We start from the raw sequence: 18747 nt of genomic DNA on the forward strand, positions 1-18747 counted from the left end.
CTCCTAAATCCCTAGAATTACAGGCCTGAGCCACCATGCTCAGCTAAATTTGATTTTGAAAGTAAAAATTATCTGTGATTATTGTATTTTATTCACTCTTTAAAGTAAGCTTTACTTGATGAATTATAACATGGCATATTATTTGAAATTTAACTGTTTTTAATAGCATCAAGAAGAATTTTTGTATCTACACCTCTCTCTCTCTCTCTCTAGTCTTCACCTTCCCTACTGTTCCCCAAACTTAAGGAGGTATCTTAAAACTGGACAAAAAGGGAATGATTTTCAATGGAAAAGTTCTTTTGAACAAAAGGGGCAATAAAAATGACAGCAAATAAAATTGCTAAAATAAATATTAATATGCTTGCTTTGTTCAATAATAATAACCTAGTTAAAGGTATTACATTCTTGCTTTGAAATGAAGAATAACAGCTTTAAAAGAAAAGTACACTATATCATGATTCAGCTTCCCTGAAACCAGAGAACTACATCATTTGTTTGGAAAGAAATTTTAGAGTATTAAAGAAACAAAACTTGATGTTGGTCTTTTTTTTTTTTTTTTTTTTTTTTTAAATTCAGCAGCCTCTTGAGGAGGAAAGTGCAATAAAGGTAAACAAACTAACCCGTATTTTTCCTTGTCATTAGAGGAAAAAGAAAGATTTTTCACCTAAGTTAAGCTGTTCCTGGTAATGCTGGAACATGTGAAGCACTGGGTTTGATCCTCAGCACCACATAAAAAATTTATAATAAATAAAATAAAAGCATTGTGGCCATCTACAACAAAAAAAAATTTTTTTAAAGATGTCCTTGTTCAACATACACAAATCAATGAATGTAATTCACCCCATAAATAGAATGAAGGACAAAAATCACAATCATCTCAACATATGCCGAGAAAACCTTTGACAAAATTCAGGACCCACTCATGATAAAAAAAAACAAAACAAAACAAAAAACACTGAAGAGCAGGTGCAGTGCTTCATGCCTATAATCCCATATAGGCATATAAATCCCATATAATCCCTATAAAATAAATGCTGTGAATGAAGATGGGGATTTGGCTCAGTGGTTAAGCACCTTTGGGGTTTAGTCCCTGTATAAAAAAAAATTTAAAAAGTTCCACCAGAAGACTGCTGAAGCTAATAAACTCAGCAAAGTAGGAAAATATAAAATCAACATACAAAGATCAATAGCTTTCCTATATATCAATAATGAATTAGCTGAAAAAGAAATCAGGAAAATAACTGTATTCACAAAGTCAAGAGAGAAACACACACACACACACACACACACACACACACCTTGGAATAAATCTAATCAAGGAGGTGAAAGAACTCTACAATGAAAATTATAGAAAACTGAAGAAAGAAATTGAAGAAGACACTAGAAGATGGAAAGATTTCCCATTTTCATGGATAGGCAGAATTATCATTGTTAAAATGGTCATATTACAAAAGTGATCTGATCTACAGATTCAGTACAATCCCCATCAAAATACCAATGACATTCTTCACAAAATTAAAAAAAACAGTCATTCATTTGGAAGATGCATGGCTGCTGTCCCACTTGTCTCGGCTCAGCAGCAGGTAGGAGAAGCACCATGGCTGCCCAGGCAGGGGCTAGCAGCTATGCAGCCTGTGGGACTGAGACTGAGCCCCATGAAGGCCTCAGTAGTGCTGTGGAATAGCAGTGGCACAAGAAGTTTGGTTAAAGATGTGGGATGAGGGGCTGGGATTGTGGCTCAGCGATAGAGCGCTCGCCTATCATGTGGGGGCCCTGTGTTCGATCCTCAGCACCACATAAAAATAAATGAATGGAATAAAGGTATTTTGTCCAACTACAACTAAAAAAATAAATATTAAAAAAAAAAAAAAGATGCGGGATGAGGCACCACAACAGGACACGATTCTGCCTGGGGATTCTGGAGACGAAAAGCTTTGAACAGCTGGTTCCAACCTCCTACTGGAACCAGCCCATGCACCCTAGGCCTCTGGTAGTGCTGCTTGACAGCTGGGACTACATGGTGGAGATGCCCATCCTGAAGGACATGGCCATGGTGGCCTATGGTGACGCACAGCTATGCAGAATATCCATGAAAAGGTGCTGAACAAGACAGTGGGTGCCCTGATTTTACCACACCAATGGTACAATCTGGTACTAATCCAATCAGAGAAGACCTAGAGAAATTCAAAGCTCTACAATTAACCATGAGGATCAGTGGCGGCCTCAACACCAAGACAGCTGGGACCAAGGTGTCACCAGCAATATGCCTATGGCATCTGTGGAGCAGACCACAGACTCAACCACATGCCATATCTTGAATCTGTACCTGTGGACCATCGGACTACACCAGGTACTGGGGGAAGGCATAGGTCCAGAGTGGTGAGCAGATCCTCAAAGAGGCTTCAGAGCTGCCAGGAGCTGCAGGGAGACCATGAGCAAACCATCATCTGAATAGGACACACTGGGCTGGCACTACAGGACAAGGCCTTCAGCTTCAATATCCTCTTCAATGACCCCTACCTGTCCTAGGGCATTAAGCAGGCATGATCACCCTGTAGGACCTGCTCTTCACTGCACTGCCAACTCAACGAGCACAACCACCACCTCATCAATGACTTCACTGTCAAGCTGATGAGACAAGGGGCCTTCCTGGTGATCACAGGCCACGGGTTGCTGGATCTGGCTTAGGCTCTGAAGGAGGGGGCAGATCCACAGCCTGGTGCTAGACCTGCATGTGTCAGAGCTCTTCGGTTTCAGCCAGGGACCCTTGAAGGACACACCCAACCTCATCTACAACCCCCATTTCCTGTGGTACAGTGAGTAGCCATCCATCATGATTTGCAAGGGGGCACGCCAGGAGATCTGGGGAGCTATCACAGGCTAGATCCCTGACAGCCTGAAAAATGGCTTTGGCAAGTACCACTGGACAGTCTCCACACACACTGGACCAGAATGGATCTAGCCATGGGGCACCTGAGCTCAAGAGGACTTCCTGCAGGTATACTCAGTAGTCATGAGTGTGGCCCTCACCTGCATCCTAGCCTCAGACAAAGGACTTGTCCTAGCACCATGTCTCTGTCCCATCCCACCGCCATGGCTCACCCACCCCATGCCCCTTCTCCTGGCCAAACTATCAAGCCTTAGGTGGATAGAGACCACACAGGTGATCAGCTATAGCCCATGGAGAGTTCTCCATTCTTAGGCTGGAATGTGCAGAGGTGGTACCGCAGAGACTGGGCTGGGTGTGAGCGAGGGGACGAGAGACAGAGCAGCTTCCCTGTGTCTATCATAGTTGTCCGGTAGCATGAGGGGGCTCACTGACCTGTGTCCTTTGCATTCCTCATAGAGCAAAAGAAGTTAGTAGCTAATTCTATCATGAATGTTCTTGTCTGTGTACAATTTTTAGGATATTTAGGAAGGACAAGTTTGCTTAGCTATCTACAAAAAGAAAACCTGAGCAAGTTCAAAGTTCAGCAAGTCAATTGAGATTCTTTTCTTTTTCTGTATTGGCACATGCCAAGAGCGATGAGTGGCTGGCACACTTCTCAAGACAATGGATCCTTTCCATTTTTCTTTTTTATGCCTCACAGTGCATTGCTTTTTTTTTTTTCTAACTGCTTGTCTTATTTTTAGAATAATTTAGAAAAACAAAACAAAGGCTGTTTTTTCCTAATTTGAGAAAATGGACATGGCAGCTCAGAGGAGAGGGAGTGCCCAGGGAGCTTGCTGCCTGATGACTTCTGTCATGGAGAAGGCTGGTCAGAGTGTCCACGACTAGGCACTTGCCATCCTGCTGATGTGGTAAACCAGCAATATTTTGTTTATGACTGTAACCATTTGTATGAATTATTTTGAATGAAAATCCCAGAAAGTAAATAAATAACAAAAGATACATAATAAGCAAAAAAAAAAAAAAAAATTCTCAGCAAAGAAAAAAAAAAAGCAATGCTGCAAGCATCACAATACTTGCCTTCAAATTATGTTACAGAGCTACAGTAAGAAAAACTGCATGGTCCTGGCATTAAGACAGACATATAGGCCAATGGAACAGAATACAAGACACAGAGACAAACCCACCCAGATATAGGAGCACCAAAATTATAGATTGGAAAAAAGATAGCCCTTTTAACAAATGGTGCTAGGAAAACTGATTGTAGAAGAATAAAATTAAATTCCTACTTTTTTTTTTCCTGGACTCAACTTTTCTTCAATTTATTCTTATTGTTTTATATATGACAGCAGAATGAAATTCAATTCAAATTACACAAATAGGGCCCAATTTTTCAAGCCTCTGGTTGTACACAAAGTAAAGTCACACAATTCATGTTTTCATACATGTACTTAGTTAGGGTAATGATGTCTGTCTCATTCCACCATCTTTCCTACCCGCAGGCCCCTCTCCCTTCCTCTCCCTCCCCTTTGCCCTATCTAAAGTTCGTCTATTCCTCCCACACTGTCCCCCAATCCCCATTATGAATCAGCATCCTTATATCAGAGAAAACATTCGGCATTTTGTTTTTTGGGATTGGCTTACTTTTAGCATTGTATTCCCCAACTCCATCCTTAAATTCCTACTTTTTACCCTGCAAAAAGTCAACCCAAAATGGATCAGAGACCTAAGAATTAGACCAGAAACTTTGCAACTGATAGGCAAAAAAATAAAGAATTAACACTTGCAATATATAGACATAGGCAATGACTTCCTCAGTAGGATTTCTAAAGCTCAGTAAATAATAAATAAATGGGAAGGCATCAAATTAAAAAGCCTCTGCATGGCAAAGGTAACAAGAACCTACAGAATGGGAGAAAATTATTGGTAGCTACTTTTCCAACAGAGGATTAATATCCAGAATATAATAAAGAACTCTAAAAACTTGCCACCAAAAAGAAAGACCAAGTCAATAACTGGGCAAATGAACTAAACAGACACTTATCAAAAGAACAAATACAAATAGCCAACAAATATATTAAAAAAAAATGTATAATATCTAAGCAATTAGGGAAATGCAAATCAAAACTACACTGTAAGACTGGGATTGTAGCTCAGCGGTAGAGCACTCGCCTAGCACATAAAAAATAAAAGACACTGTGTTGTGTCCATCTACACCTAAAAATAAATATAAAGAAAAAAAAGAAGTTGTGAGCATTTAAAAAACAAACTACACTGTAGGGGCTGGGGCTGTCACTCAGTAGTAAAGCACTTGCCTTGCATGTGTGAGGCACTGGGCTCAATGCTCAGCACCACACAAAAATAAATACAGATACTGTGTGTTCATCTACAACTAAAAAAACAGAAACAAACAAAAACCTACACTGTGATTTCACCTCACTCCAGTTAGAATGGCAGTCATCTTGAATATGATAATAATAAATGCTGCAGAGGATGTGGGAGAAAAGGAACTCTTTCACATTGCTGATTATATTATGTCTTTTCATTTATTTAAAATGTAACATAATTCCCTCATATATTTAAAGGATAATAACCAGAATTTCTTGAGATTTCTGCCATCCACAAATGGTTTTAAGAAATGCCTAAGCATGGGGCTGGGGTTGTGGCTCAGTGGTAGAGCGCTTGCCTAGCATGTGTGAGGCACTGGGTTCAACCCCAGCACCACATAAACAACTTAAATAAACAAAATGTGTCCATCTACAACTAAAAATAAAAATAAAAATAAATGCCTAAGAACATTAAAGGTTAACTGTCATTTCACAGAATCTTTTATTTCCCTACAACATTGCTTTTAGAATTTTCAGAATTTAGGAAATATTTCACAAGTGGACATAGAGTTACTCAAAAAATCAATACACTGTGATTTTTTTACCTGAATGAATCATTGACCCTCTATATGTTTATTTTCCTTTGTCAACACTAGATTTTGACATTTAAAAGCATATATATTAGCAACCACAGTGGAGACAGAATCACTTGTAAGTATATGAAAGTTAAGTGAAATTAAACATGCACGAAATCACAAGGCATAGGGGCCTCAATAAAAAGTGCAAATATTACAAAGTTCTCACATTGCCTGCACCCAGGAATTGGTAAACTTTGAGTCACATATGATCCCTGTCAGTCTGATGAAGGCAGAAAGATATTTTGTAAACAGAATTCAGAAAGGAATGACACTGCTTTGGGCCTCAGAAGAGGAAGTTGGTAGCAAGGGAGTATAACACGTGTATTCCTGATATTCCATTTGTTAATAATCCTATTTTATTCTTTTACTTCCTGGTTGTAAGTTTTAATGCTAATAAATGAAACACCAGCATCTGATCTTGAAAACTGTAGGCCCACCTAACTTGGAAAAAAAAAAAAGAGAGAGAGAAGAAGAGGTGGGGGGAGAGAAAAGAAAAACAAACCTCGAGCAATATCAGAAGAAAATGGTAACTTTTCTCTATATCTTCACATAAAGGTAGATTTCAACATCATAACACTGTCCTTAAAAATGTTATTTCTGGTGAAGCAGCCCCAAACACACCCAGTCTCAAACTGTTGCTGTGTCTTGTGAAAGAAAACTTTAACATTTATAAAATCCATAATTCTGATTGATCATCTCTCTTAATGATGTATTCCTCAGAAATTGTATTTACATTTGACACCTTTGTTTTTTAAAGGAATAAATATTTGTGGGCTTTGTATTTATTTAACTTCTTTCTTGTTTCACATGCATGCAAGTCAAACAAATAAAAGCCTTGCTCCTACTTACTTTCTTATCAAGAAAAAAAAGTGATGATAGGAAAATTGGAATTTTCAAAGTTATACATCTATTCCTCAAACTTTAGCCTTATATGTTACACATACTATACCCAGAACATCTTCAAAAGGCAATGCTTACCAAAACTACCAGGAGACTTTTCTTCATAAGTAAATTGAAGTTGTAACTCCTCATCTGACATTTCACAGATGAACACTTTCAGCAAACAACAAATAATAAACAAAGCGTTATGTGTCTGCCAAATGAAGATGTGACTAGAAAGGAAAGACCAAAAATCATGTAAGAATGATGAGCATGATTATTTCTAGTCAATAATTTCTTCATAATTTGTCAATCATTTTGCCCAGTCTACCTGTAATATTTGATCGATGTCCATATCTTTTAGTGGCTCATTATTACATTGGACCAGTGATACTTACTGCATTCATATTTTACTCTGTGTATCTCCTATAGTGAGTCTACTTATAATAATAACTTCATTGATTCCTGTGGACTGTGTTCTTAACTTTACAGTTTTCCTATATAAAGATAATTAAAAGTAAAAAAAAAAAAAAAAACTAAAAACTCCAAAAAATTATGATAAAATAATCAGTATGGGCTGGGGTTGTGGCTCAGAGGTACAGTGCTCACCTAGCATATGTGAGGCACTGGGTTCGATCCTCAGCACCACATAAAAATAAAATAAAGGTATTGTGTCCACCTCCAACTAAATAAATAATAAACAAGCAGTATATGCCAATATGTAACTGGAATTTTAAATGAGGCATCATCAGTGGCTCAGTACAATGCTTGCTATTTGTACTGATAACCATGAACTCACAAAAAAAGGGATTATATTGGGTTGGGGTTGTGGCTCAGTGGCAGAGCAGTTGCCTAGCATGTGTGAGGCACTAGATTCGATTCTCAGCACCACATATCAATAAATAAAATAAACATCCATTGACAACTAAAAAAAAATATTTTAAAAAAAGGGATTATATTTCTAAAGTTTGTCCAAAATGCTGAAATCAAAGTTTCCAGAATTTAAAACTTCACTCCAATGACTTATGACACTAACTTAAACCTCTCTTTCACCTTTCTCCCCCTTAATAATCAAAATAAATCCTTCAAAAGAATTTTCTGAAGACCATAGCCTAATTCCACCAATAAATGAAAAATAATATTCATATTATTAAGTGAAAAGCAAACATGATTTAATCAGCCAGCTTACTTCTGACATTCTGCTGAAAGTTTGAGTTCTTTGGTTCTAGAAAGGAAGACCTTAATTAGTGCACCAAGATTTCCTGTTCGAGGATTGTTTTCAACTGCAAGAGAAGAAAATGATTTAAAAAGTTAAAATCAAGCACTAATATCAAAGAGAACATATAGTAACATCTATAAAATCAAATGTCAAATTGAAATTGCTTATTGACCAACCTTATGCCAATTTCACATCAATTAGGGAAATAAGCAATGAGAAAAACTGCTTTCTTGGGTCATAATTCTGAACATCAAAACTACGATTTGCAAAATAAAAATTATGGGAACAATAGAAGAAAGTGGCTACCTTACCTCAGAATCCAAAATTGTAACTTTGTAGTTAATAGATACATTCATGTACATTAAAATCACAGGGCATTTTATTAAAATACAAATTCTGATTCCACATGTATGAAGTGTGACCTCAGAAGAATCTCATCTTTAACAGTCTCCCAGATGGTGCCCACTATTGCTGGCTGGAGAACTCCACAGTGAGGAGCAAGGTGCCTCATGTACTGCGAGTTAGGGGAGCTTCTGTCCAGCTTTCACAATCAAGAACAGATATGCAGTTAGATGTCAGATATCACTAGAGTTTCAATTTGAAACAAAAATTTCCTAGTTTTCTTTCTAGTTTTGGGTGTAGTTTAATTAAAAATACCTTGAGATTTTCAGGATGAACTGTTTTAAAAAAAAAAAAAAAGTTAAGTTTACAAATGTATCTCTGTGGGGTTTAATATTAGCTAGCTTCTGTAAATCAAAGTAAAATAACGAATCCAGGTGTGGTAGTACATGCCTATAATCCCAGCAACTTGGGAGGCTGAGGCAGGATGATCAAAAATTCAAGGCAGGGGCTGGGATGTGGCTAAAGCGGTAGCGCGCTCGCCTGGCATGCGTGCGGCCCGGGTTCGATCCTCAGCACCACATACAAACAAAGATGTTGTGTCTGCCAAAAACTAAAAAATAAATATTAAAATTCTCTCTCTCTTAAAAAAAAAAAAAAGTTCAAGGCAGTCTTGTCTCAGCAAGCAACTTAGTAAGACTATGTCTGCCCCCCCCCCCCCAAAAAAAAAGAGTCTGGGGATGTAACTCAGTGGTAGAATTCCTCAGGGTTCAACCACTAGTGCCACAAAAATAAATAAATATTGAAAGAAACTAAACTGATGTGACTACTGTCATTTAGAATCCCAATTTTAATCTTTGTTCAACAGTCCTTTTATAATGAATGACTTTATAAGTAATCAATTGAATTTGCAAATGGTTATCTATTTAAACACAAAATGAATGAAAACAATACTGTTGTTGTTGGAAGGAGCACCCAGGCTACTAGACTGCTGTAATTAAAGCTTCCCACTGGGGTGGTACAAGCCTGTAATCCTATCCACTAGAAGGCTTATCAGGAAGATAACAAATTCACAGCCAGCCTAAGCAATTCAGAGAGGGGCTATCTCAAAGAAATTGAAAAAAAAACAGAAATATACTGGCTCAATCCCCAGTACCACAAAATAAATAAATATATAAAATAAAGCTTTGTTTACCTTTTTCATTCATCATGTATTTACTTTACACCTGCACTATTTCAGGCACTACAGAGGCACCTGTAAACAGAACCCCCTGTCCTCGTGGAGCTTACATTCTAAAACAGGGGAGCTTCTGTCTAGCTTTCACAATTGAGAACAGAAATGCGGTTAAGATGTCAGATATCATTAGAGTTTCACTTAGAACAAAAATTTCCTAGTTTTCTTTCTAGCTTTGGGTGTAGTTTAATTGAAAATACCTTGAGATTTCAGGATGAACTGTTTGATAAAATTAAGATCAAAACTATAAATTAATAAAATTAAAGATGATCTCATTAATTAAATTAAATGAGTTTTTAAAAAATTATGTCTTATGGTAGATTCAAGATTCCAAAAGACTGACATGGTACAAGGAATGGAATTTAACACCAGCAAAGTTAATTGATAAATATCAAATGTCATGGAAGCTGAAGGAGCTTCAGGAGCCAGAGCAGCAACAGGGAACACCTGACAGGCAAGCAGAGCAGCAGGATGGGACCGACCAGATTGAAGATTCCGATAAAGCAAAGATCCTAGCATGAACAGTACCATTTATATAAAACTGTGTATATAAATCTAGTCCAGAGTCGGGCACAGTGGTGCACACCTGTAATCCCAGCGGCTCAGGAGGCTGAGGCAGGGGGATCCCAAGTTCAAAGCCAGCATCAGCAAAAGCGAGGCACTAAGCATTACTCAGTAAGACCGTGTCTCTAAATAAAATACAAAGTAGGGCAGGGAATGTGGCTCAGTGGTCAAGTGCCCTGAGTTCAATCCCCGATATCAAAAAATAAATAAATAATTTTTAAAATGAATCAAATCTAGTACAGAGCACTATGAATAGCAGTGCTCACCTCTGATAAATATGGAAAAAATTTTATTTTAGCTGTACCACTGTACTATTGGAGTTATTGGCAATAAAAATTTATCTTTTATTTTCCTGTTCCTAGAGGTACTTTTAATGACATCCTTCCAATACAATGTCAAGAAAAAAAATATACATTAAAAATAATAGTGGGAAGGTGCTAGGGTTGTAGCTCAGTGGTAGAGCACTTGCCTAGCACATGTGAGGCACCGGGTTTGAATCTCAGCACTGAATATAAATAAATAAATAAATAAATAAATAAAGGTCCATTGACAACTAAAAACAATATTTAAAAAGTAATAGTAGGAGCTGGGGTTGTGGCTCAGTGATAGAGCACTTCCCTGGCATGCGTGAGGCACTGGGTTCGATCCACATAAAAATAAATAAAAATAAAACAAAGATAAATAATAATAATTGTGTGTGTGTGTGTGTGTGTGTGTGTGTGATGATGATGATGATGATACACATATTTGGTGTGTTTGTCACCATGTATCTGCTAAGTCAATATTACTTCCAATGTTTAAATGCAAGCTTTATAAAAAAAAAAAAAAAAAACAAGTTCACCTTAAAGCCACCATCATAATGACTGCACTGACACCACTGTGATATAAAACTCTATAATTTTCAGCATTAAACTGCCACATGATTTTTGAGAGCCAGCTATAGATAGCATAAAATTCTGTAATCTATGTTTTAATTGAAAGCAAAACAACAATAGATCTCTATCATTACCAACATAATGTTTCCAAATACAAAAATATTTCATCAAAGACTGTTACTGGTAATGTAACTGATATGAGAGTTGCCCATAGAACTCATATGCTTATCAACAAGTCTGATCTGGTCTGGTCTGGTCTGGTTTGGTTTTGTTATGCTGAGGATTGAACTTGGATGCTTTACCACTGAACTGCATCCCTACCCTTTTTTATTTTTTATTTTGAGACAGGTCTCACTAAATTGCTGAGGCTAGACTCAAACTTGCAATCTTCCTATCTTAGCCTCCTAAACTGCTGGGATTATGGCTGTGTGCCACCATGCCTGGCAACATGGCTTGATTTTATAACAGATATTAATATTACTTTAAAGATCCTTATACTGGATATTTTATAAACACATTCTCTCTCATTTTCAAAGCAATGATGCACAGTAATTACAGTTATTTGCATTTTAAACCCATATTTTTAAAAAGCATACACATTCCATTCTAATTACTATCAACTTGAAAGTAAAGCATTTGAAAAATGAGGCCAAAAAAGGAAATAGCTGTTGACATAAAACTGTATAACAACTAGATACCATGTTCTATACTGGATATTTCATGTTATATCATTTTTATCTTTTCAACAATCTTGTAAAATAGTTGTTCTTAACCTCAACTTTGATGAGGAAATAAAGGTTCAACTAATAAGTAGCAGAGCAGAAATAAAGATCATAAAAGTATTCTTGATCTCATGCTTTCTACCTTAATATCAAGCTGTTATGGAGAAACTTCCTAATATACTTTTGTGAGTAATAATTATTCTGGTTAACATAGTCAACAATAGCACATGCAGTCAGGGCAGGTGGCAAATCACAGGATGAATGGTGAATTCTATATGAACTGTCCATTACTAACCTAATATTTTGATTTTTCTCTGTATTTCAATATTCACAAATAGAACAAGCTGAAAGAGTACCTATAGCTTAGCATAATCTATTACTACCACTACAAATATAGCTCAGTGCGTGTTAACTGAATGGAATCTTCTGTTAACATCCATAAGTACTATGAACAGAAATAATTATTACTTATTTCATTATCAAGATACATCACTTCATTAATCCAATTCATATAATATTGACAAAATCTGTAACAGAACATTTGAAAAAAGTCCCCTACACACATGCATACCTGCACACACTCATGCACCACACAAACACACACATACACACCTTCTCCCTTACCTAAAGCCTTGCAGACTGAAATGGTTGCCTCCTCCAAGAGCTTCAACTCAGAACTGGAAAGACAAAATAAGAAAGGTACTTTACAACTACAATACCAAATACATATATACTCGTCAGTTAAAGGAATATATAAATAAGAAAAAAAATAATTTTTTAAAAATATTGTATACAAGGTAAACAATAAAATGAGAAATATAAAATAAAACTTTAAGCTGAGAGTGACTGCTAATCCCAGCTACATGGAAGGCTAAAGCATGAGGACTGGAAGTTCAAAGTCAGCCTCAGCAACATAGAAAGACCCTAAATAACTGAGTGAGACCCTGTCTCTGAATAAATTATTTTTTTTTAAAAAGGCTGCAGATGTGGCTCAGTGGTTGAGCACCCCTGGGTTCAATCCCAAGTACAAAAATAATAATAATAAAGATATATCCAGATAAAACCAACAATAAAAAGTCAATCCATGGAACAGATAAAAGTATTTGCAAATCATATTATGATAAGGCTTTGATATCCAAAATTACTTTAAAAACTCCTACAACAACAATAAAAACCACCTAACTAAAAAAGAGAGAAAGGTCTTGAATGGCCATTTTTCTAAAGATGTACAAATGACCAATAAGCAACTGAAAAGATGTTCAATGTCACTAATTATTCCAGAAATGCAAATTAAAACCACAGTGACAACCAACTGTATGTTTATAATCTTTACCCCATTAGGATGACTACTATCAAGAAAAGAAAAGGAGGCCAGGCAGGGTGGCACATGCCTATAATCCCAGTGGCTTGGAAGGCTGAGCAAGAGTTCAAAGCCAGCATCAGCAACTTAGCAAGGCACTAAGCAACTCAGTGAGACCCTGTCTCTAAATAAAATACAAAATAGGGCTGGGGATATGGCTAACTGTTCCTGAATACAATCCTTGGTACCCCACCCCAAAAAATAAATAAAAAATAAATACGGAGGGGAGGGGAGGGGAGGGGAGGGGAGGGGAGGAAAGGAACAAGTCTGAACAAAGATGTGGAAAAACGGACTGGTGTGCTGCTAATAAGCATGTAAAATGATGCATCCACTGTTGAAAACATATGAAGGTTCAAATAGTTCAAAGTTAAAAAGAAAATAGGATTTCTACCTGATCCAGCAATTCCCACTTTGTACACCCATGTTCACAGAAGTATTACTGACAAGAGCCAAATGGTAGAAGCAACTCAACTCCACTAAATAATAGATGAATAAAGAAAATACAGCACATACATACAATGGAGTATTCTCTGACTTAACAATAAGGAAATTCAGACATATTCTATAATATGGATGAACTTTGACAACGTTATGCTAAGTGAAATAAGGTAGTCACAAAAAGATAAAACTTGTATGATTCCTCCTATATACAGTACTTAGCTGACAATTTTATAGAAAAAATTAGAAAGTGGTTGCCAGGAGTTGGGGAGAAGGATAATGGGGAGTTTGTTTTCAGTTACTACAGACTTTCCAACGGAGAATATGGAAAAGTTCTAGAGATGGAAGGTGGTCATGATTACAAGAGACGGAGCATGTACTCAATGCCACAGAATTGTACATTTGAAGATAGCTACAATGACAAATTTTTCTTGTATTTCAATTCCATATTTTTAAAAGGTACATTCTCACACCAGTTTACTTACCAGATAAGTGACCCTGGACTAATTTCCTAACTTCAATATCATAGCTTCTTCATATATAAGAGTACCTTTATAAGCTTGATTCTATGGTTAAATTATAAAACACCTATAAAGCACTCATAACATTTCCTAGCACAAAGTAAACTCTCAGTAAATAATAGCTATTATTGGCTCTAAAATGTAGTGGCCTTTTTCTCTCTAATTAAATTAAAGTAATGCCTTCGATTTATAGAACCTGTAAATGTCTTTCAAAGCATTTTTCAAATTTATCAGTGCATTTAAATCCCATGAAAATCTCTTCTAGTGAACAGGACCATTATAAGCCCAATTTCTTATAAATAAGCAAACTGAGGTTTCCAGAGAGGATTAGTGACAGTACAGGAATGAGAAGTCTGAGAAGAGGCAACAGTTTCCAGCCTGGACACCTGGTTAATCACATGCCCTTTTCTGCCAACACAGGTAATACAGAAAATTCTCCAGGTGAGCAACTCTACTGTAGCTGGTTTTAAAATCCCTACCTGTCTCCCCAAGAGTTCTCTGCTGATAGTGATGAAGGGCATTTTTTAAAAGAGCGATCTTTTAGCATTAAGGCTTTTTACAAAGAAATTTTAGAGAAACTGAGGAAGAAAACCGAATGCTTTGAGACAGTTCTAAAACTATCCCGTATGGTAACTACTAGCTACAAGTAGTTACTCACCACTTCAAATGTGGATATTCCAATTAAAATGTGTTGGAACATACCATATTGCAAATATTTTTTTAAAAATGGAAAATATTTCATTCATAATTTTATATTAGGAAAATCATAATATTTGAGATATACTGGATTAAATACATCATTCAAATTAATTTTACCTATTTCATTTCACTTTTTCAGTGTGGCTACTAGAAATTTTAAATCACATGGATGGCTCCCCTTAGATTCATATTGAACAGATTGCTAGACCCTACTTCTCAAAAACTGAAGACGTATCATATATAGGAAATATCACCAGGGCTGGGAATGTAGCTGTGGTAGAACACTTGCCTGTAAGCAACAAGGCCCTGGGGTCCATCCCCAGTACCACAAAAAAAAAAAAGAAAGAAAGAAAGAAGAAATGTTACCACATACAGAAAACTAAGACCCAACTACATGTGAATATGCCAGTACCTTAAAAATCTCAACCTACATTCATATTAGAAAGGGTGAATATGATTTTGAAGAGTTAAATCTTTCAGGTTCATATGAAATTGATTCAGGGAGCGAGATAAACTAGAAATGATCTCACAGTGGTTTATAGGTCTCCAGTATTTGCCATTCTATAGATGTTTTCAGAGTGCTTGCTAGCCCCACAATGTCTCTCTGCTGTCTGTCTGCCTTACACCTTTTTTATCTACCTCCCCACCTACTATTTAGAGATGAGCAGAAGCAGGTGTGTCAGCATGACCCCCACCTCTGGCCATAGCTGCTGACTGAATCAGGGTCTGACAGGCAACCTGAGCCAAGCCCGAAGTTCTGGGGAATTTGGAATTGAGATGGAAAAACAGGCTTTCCATATGGCTGGAACTTGGCTGCAAAACTGAGCATTATGAGAGGCCACCCTCTCCCCACTGAGAAACAGAAAGCCAGTTCACAAGAAAGATGAATAAAAGAGCTTTGCCGAAAAAAGCAAACAGAAAGGACTCTTGGGATTCCTGCGGGCCTTCCAATTCTCAGTTCCAGTTCTTCCTGAAGCCTGGCTGTGTTCCTAATCTTGGAATCTGTGAAATGCCCCTGTCTCTTCATCACATATTCCCCTCTTTGTCACACAGTCTAAGTCAAACTGATTTTTGTTAATATCAAAAGACTTCTAATTAATTTAAAAACTGCAGTCAGATTTTAAAATACACATTAGTATTTAATTAACAGAAATTGGGAACCATGAATTACTCAGTGTTTTGGTTACTCAGGCAAAAAGTAAAGAGGCATAAAATGCAAAGGACTGTAAAGAGTTTTATGAGGTTAATAACTAGGCCACATGCATAAAATCTGTTTCACTGGTGCTTCTACATTTTTCAGTAAAATGACACTCTCTTTTATAACTGGCTAGAACCAAGAGCTTCAATTATATACATGACTGTAACCTTCAAAAGTTATTAAATCTGGTTCATTCAACAAACACTGACTAGGCACCAAAGGTATGCTGGGTTCTGTGAAAAGATCCCTTCGCCTACAAATTATATGGAGGAATGAAGAAGCCAGACTGCTTGGTGCAGGACAAGTAAAAAATTAAGACCAGCCTTGTGCGTGAGCTCACAGGATATGTACCCAAACTCCCCCAGGTGGAATCAAGGAAGAAGGAACATCTGTCCTAGAGAACCAAGAGAAGTGAGACAAGGGTTATGGCAGTCACAGAGACCCTGGCACATTCTGGGACCTGAAGGTCAATCAACATGGGAACGGCAAACTATTAAGCTGGGAAAGTATGCCTGATGGATGGAATATGGAGTTCAGTGCCTCAACTTCCTTTCAATAGCAAGTTGCTAGGTGTTCCCAAAACAGGGTTTTGATTTATCTTTAATATAATATTAGCCTTTAAAAAGGAATTAAGCCCAACATTTAAGGTTGGTATGGACATTACTTTTTCCAAGAAACCTTCCTGATCACCAGGTGAGACAGGTAAGAAAAGCACACAATCAGTTTCCGCTTCCGGCCGCGAGCGCCGGGGGCCGGGCGCGTTCTGAGGGTGCCGGGTGAAGGACTCCCTCCGCGGTCGGGAAGCCTTGGAGGGCCTGGGGAGGGCCGGGTCTGCACGGCGGCCCCGTCCCCCACGCCCGGCAGACTCCTTGTCCCGTGAGCGGTCGCTGGACCTGCGGCGCGCCCCTGCCCCGGCCGTCCCCCCGCGCCCGGCGACGCGGCCTCGGTGGCGAAGCCTGGCTACCCTTGGTTTTCCCCGTTTTCTCGGGTCTCTGTGCTTTCCTTGCCTTTTCTCCGCCCTCCTGTAAGTCCTGAAGAGTGAAGACCTAAATCCAAAGTTATGGCAAAGCACCTGAAGTTCATTGCCAGGACTGTGATGGTACACGAAGGGAACGTGGAAGGTGCATACAGAACCCTGAACAGAATCCTCAGCATGGATGGGCTCATTGAAGACATTAAACGACGAAGATACTATGAGAAACCTTGCCGCAAGCGACAGCGGGAAAGCTATGAAACCTGCAGGCGGATCTACAACATGGAAATGGCTCGAAAGATCAACTTTTTGATGCGAAAGAATCGGGCAGATCCATGGCAAGGCTGCTGAGACGCGGATAGGAGGCCCACATCCAGTTTGTCTCCACCTCTTTCTCTATAATAAACTCAAATCGACTATATGCAAGAAAACTTGCATGTAGAGAAGCAACCCCACTGGTCAGCAGTAGACTGTCTTTCTTATTAAGTGAAAGACAAACAGTCCAAAAGTAGTCTAGGAGTAGAATCTTGGTGGTTAAAGGATAGGGAAGGGGGCTATCAGCAATTGTTTAATGGGCCTAGAGTGTCAGTTTGCAAATCTGAAAACATTCTGAAGATAGATGGTGATGATTGCCAACAAAAAAGTGAATGTACTTAATGCCACTGAATTACACACTTTAATAGTTTAAAAATGGTAATTTTTGTAAAAGTCTTTTCAGTAAGTATGTTTAATTCTAGGGTATGTAAGGAAAATTTACAAACTCTGGTGGGACATATACCTACCATATTCTACCCACTTTTATGAACCCTTAAGCAAAATCTTATTGGAAAAGCATCAGTTACTTTTTACTGAGCTACTCCCCGCATCCCTGTGCAACCACTGAACAAAGAGGAGAGGAATTATTTATGTATTTGGAATAAATCTGCTTCCAAAATACCTTAACAGTAGGCTGGAGTGGTGGAATCCTTGCCAGAGCAATAAAAGACAAGTTTAACATCAAAAAAAAAAAAAAAAAAAAAAAAAAGAAAAGCACACAATCATAAAACTGAGCCCACAGTAGTAAGATGGCCCAATTGCTTGTCTGTGAGCTCCTTGTTCATCACAGCACTCTCAGTCTGGTACAAAGCAGGCACTTAATAAAAATTTACTAAATAAATAAGTGCCACTGTCAGGCACTTCCTTGGCAGAGGACAAAACTATTTCCCCTTGCTCCTGAAGAAACACTTCCTACTTTCCAGCCCTCGAGGCAAGCTCTGACCTCAAGTTTAAATTTTTATTAAAATATTTTAAAAGATGTTTTTTCCAAGTGTAAAAGAAAGTGTCTTTTTGAAGCAGTCTGATTTCTTGGAAAGCTCCCCCTTGTGTCAAGCCAGCCAGCACCTGCCTTGCGTGATGAGGCCCCCCAGATCTGGCTCCCCCTGCATGTGGCCACCACTTCTCCCTGCCTCAGCAATCACCACTTCCTGGAGAAAACATCTTCAGGGCCTAGATTATATTCTCTGTGGGAACAAGGAAAGTGCTTCAGTCACTCATTGCCTACTATGCCTGGCTTGGCCAAAATAAAAACTCCTGGTAGTTATCTGTTCATTAAAGGATTCACAGGGCTCTATCTGTTGTAGTACTCCTGCAATTTCTGCACTCTGAAGTGTTATTTATTTCTACAAAGGAAATCAGCCAGGCACATCCCTGCCAAAACCAACACACTGACTGTTATAATAGAATTTCTTTCCTCTCATCCCTCCATTCTCCAGTTTTCTAAACTTACTGGAACATTTTAAGAATAATCCGCTTTCCCTTTTGCTTGACTTTGAGCCATAATGAGGTGGTAAGCAACTGGGGTGGTTGGTAACTGTCACGGCCTGTTATAGGCA

At 38.0% G+C, this 18747-nt stretch overlaps 2 protein-coding genes across 12 annotated transcripts in view; one reads left to right on the forward strand and one right to left on the reverse strand.

Moving 5' to 3' along the window:
• The window catches only part of Dym (dymeclin), a 357093-nt gene that overhangs the window by 288447 nt on the left and 49899 nt on the right, over positions 1–18747 (reverse strand). For 10 of the 11 annotated variants that reach the window (XM_058573871.1, XM_046428286.2, XM_058573870.1 and 7 more), the window contains 3 exons: positions 12312–12364; positions 7924–8017; positions 6834–6967 (listed from right to left, as the gene is read on the reverse strand). In XM_058573871.1, coding sequence (XP_058429854.1) covers positions 6834–6967; positions 7924–8017; positions 12312–12364 — 281 coding nt within the window. The remainder of the gene's footprint in view (positions 1–6833; positions 6968–7923; positions 8018–12311; positions 12365–18747) is intronic. The other variant, XM_058573872.1, reaches the window with a different exon arrangement.
• On the forward strand, positions 16711–17818 carry LOC124081900 (small ribosomal subunit protein bS21m). Its single transcript, XM_046428290.2, has one exon. The coding sequence runs from the start codon at positions 16964–16966 to the stop codon at positions 17225–17227; it is 264 nt and encodes an 87-aa protein (XP_046284246.1). The 5' UTR covers positions 16711–16963; the 3' UTR covers positions 17228–17818.

Source organism: Marmota monax, unplaced genomic scaffold (genome assembly GCF_021218885.2).
Source record: "Marmota monax isolate L192 unplaced genomic scaffold, Marmota_monax_Labrador192_F-V1.1 WCK01_AAM20220418_F8-fsc00031, whole genome shotgun sequence".
NCBI lineage: Eukaryota > Metazoa > Chordata > Mammalia > Rodentia > Sciuridae > Marmota > Marmota monax.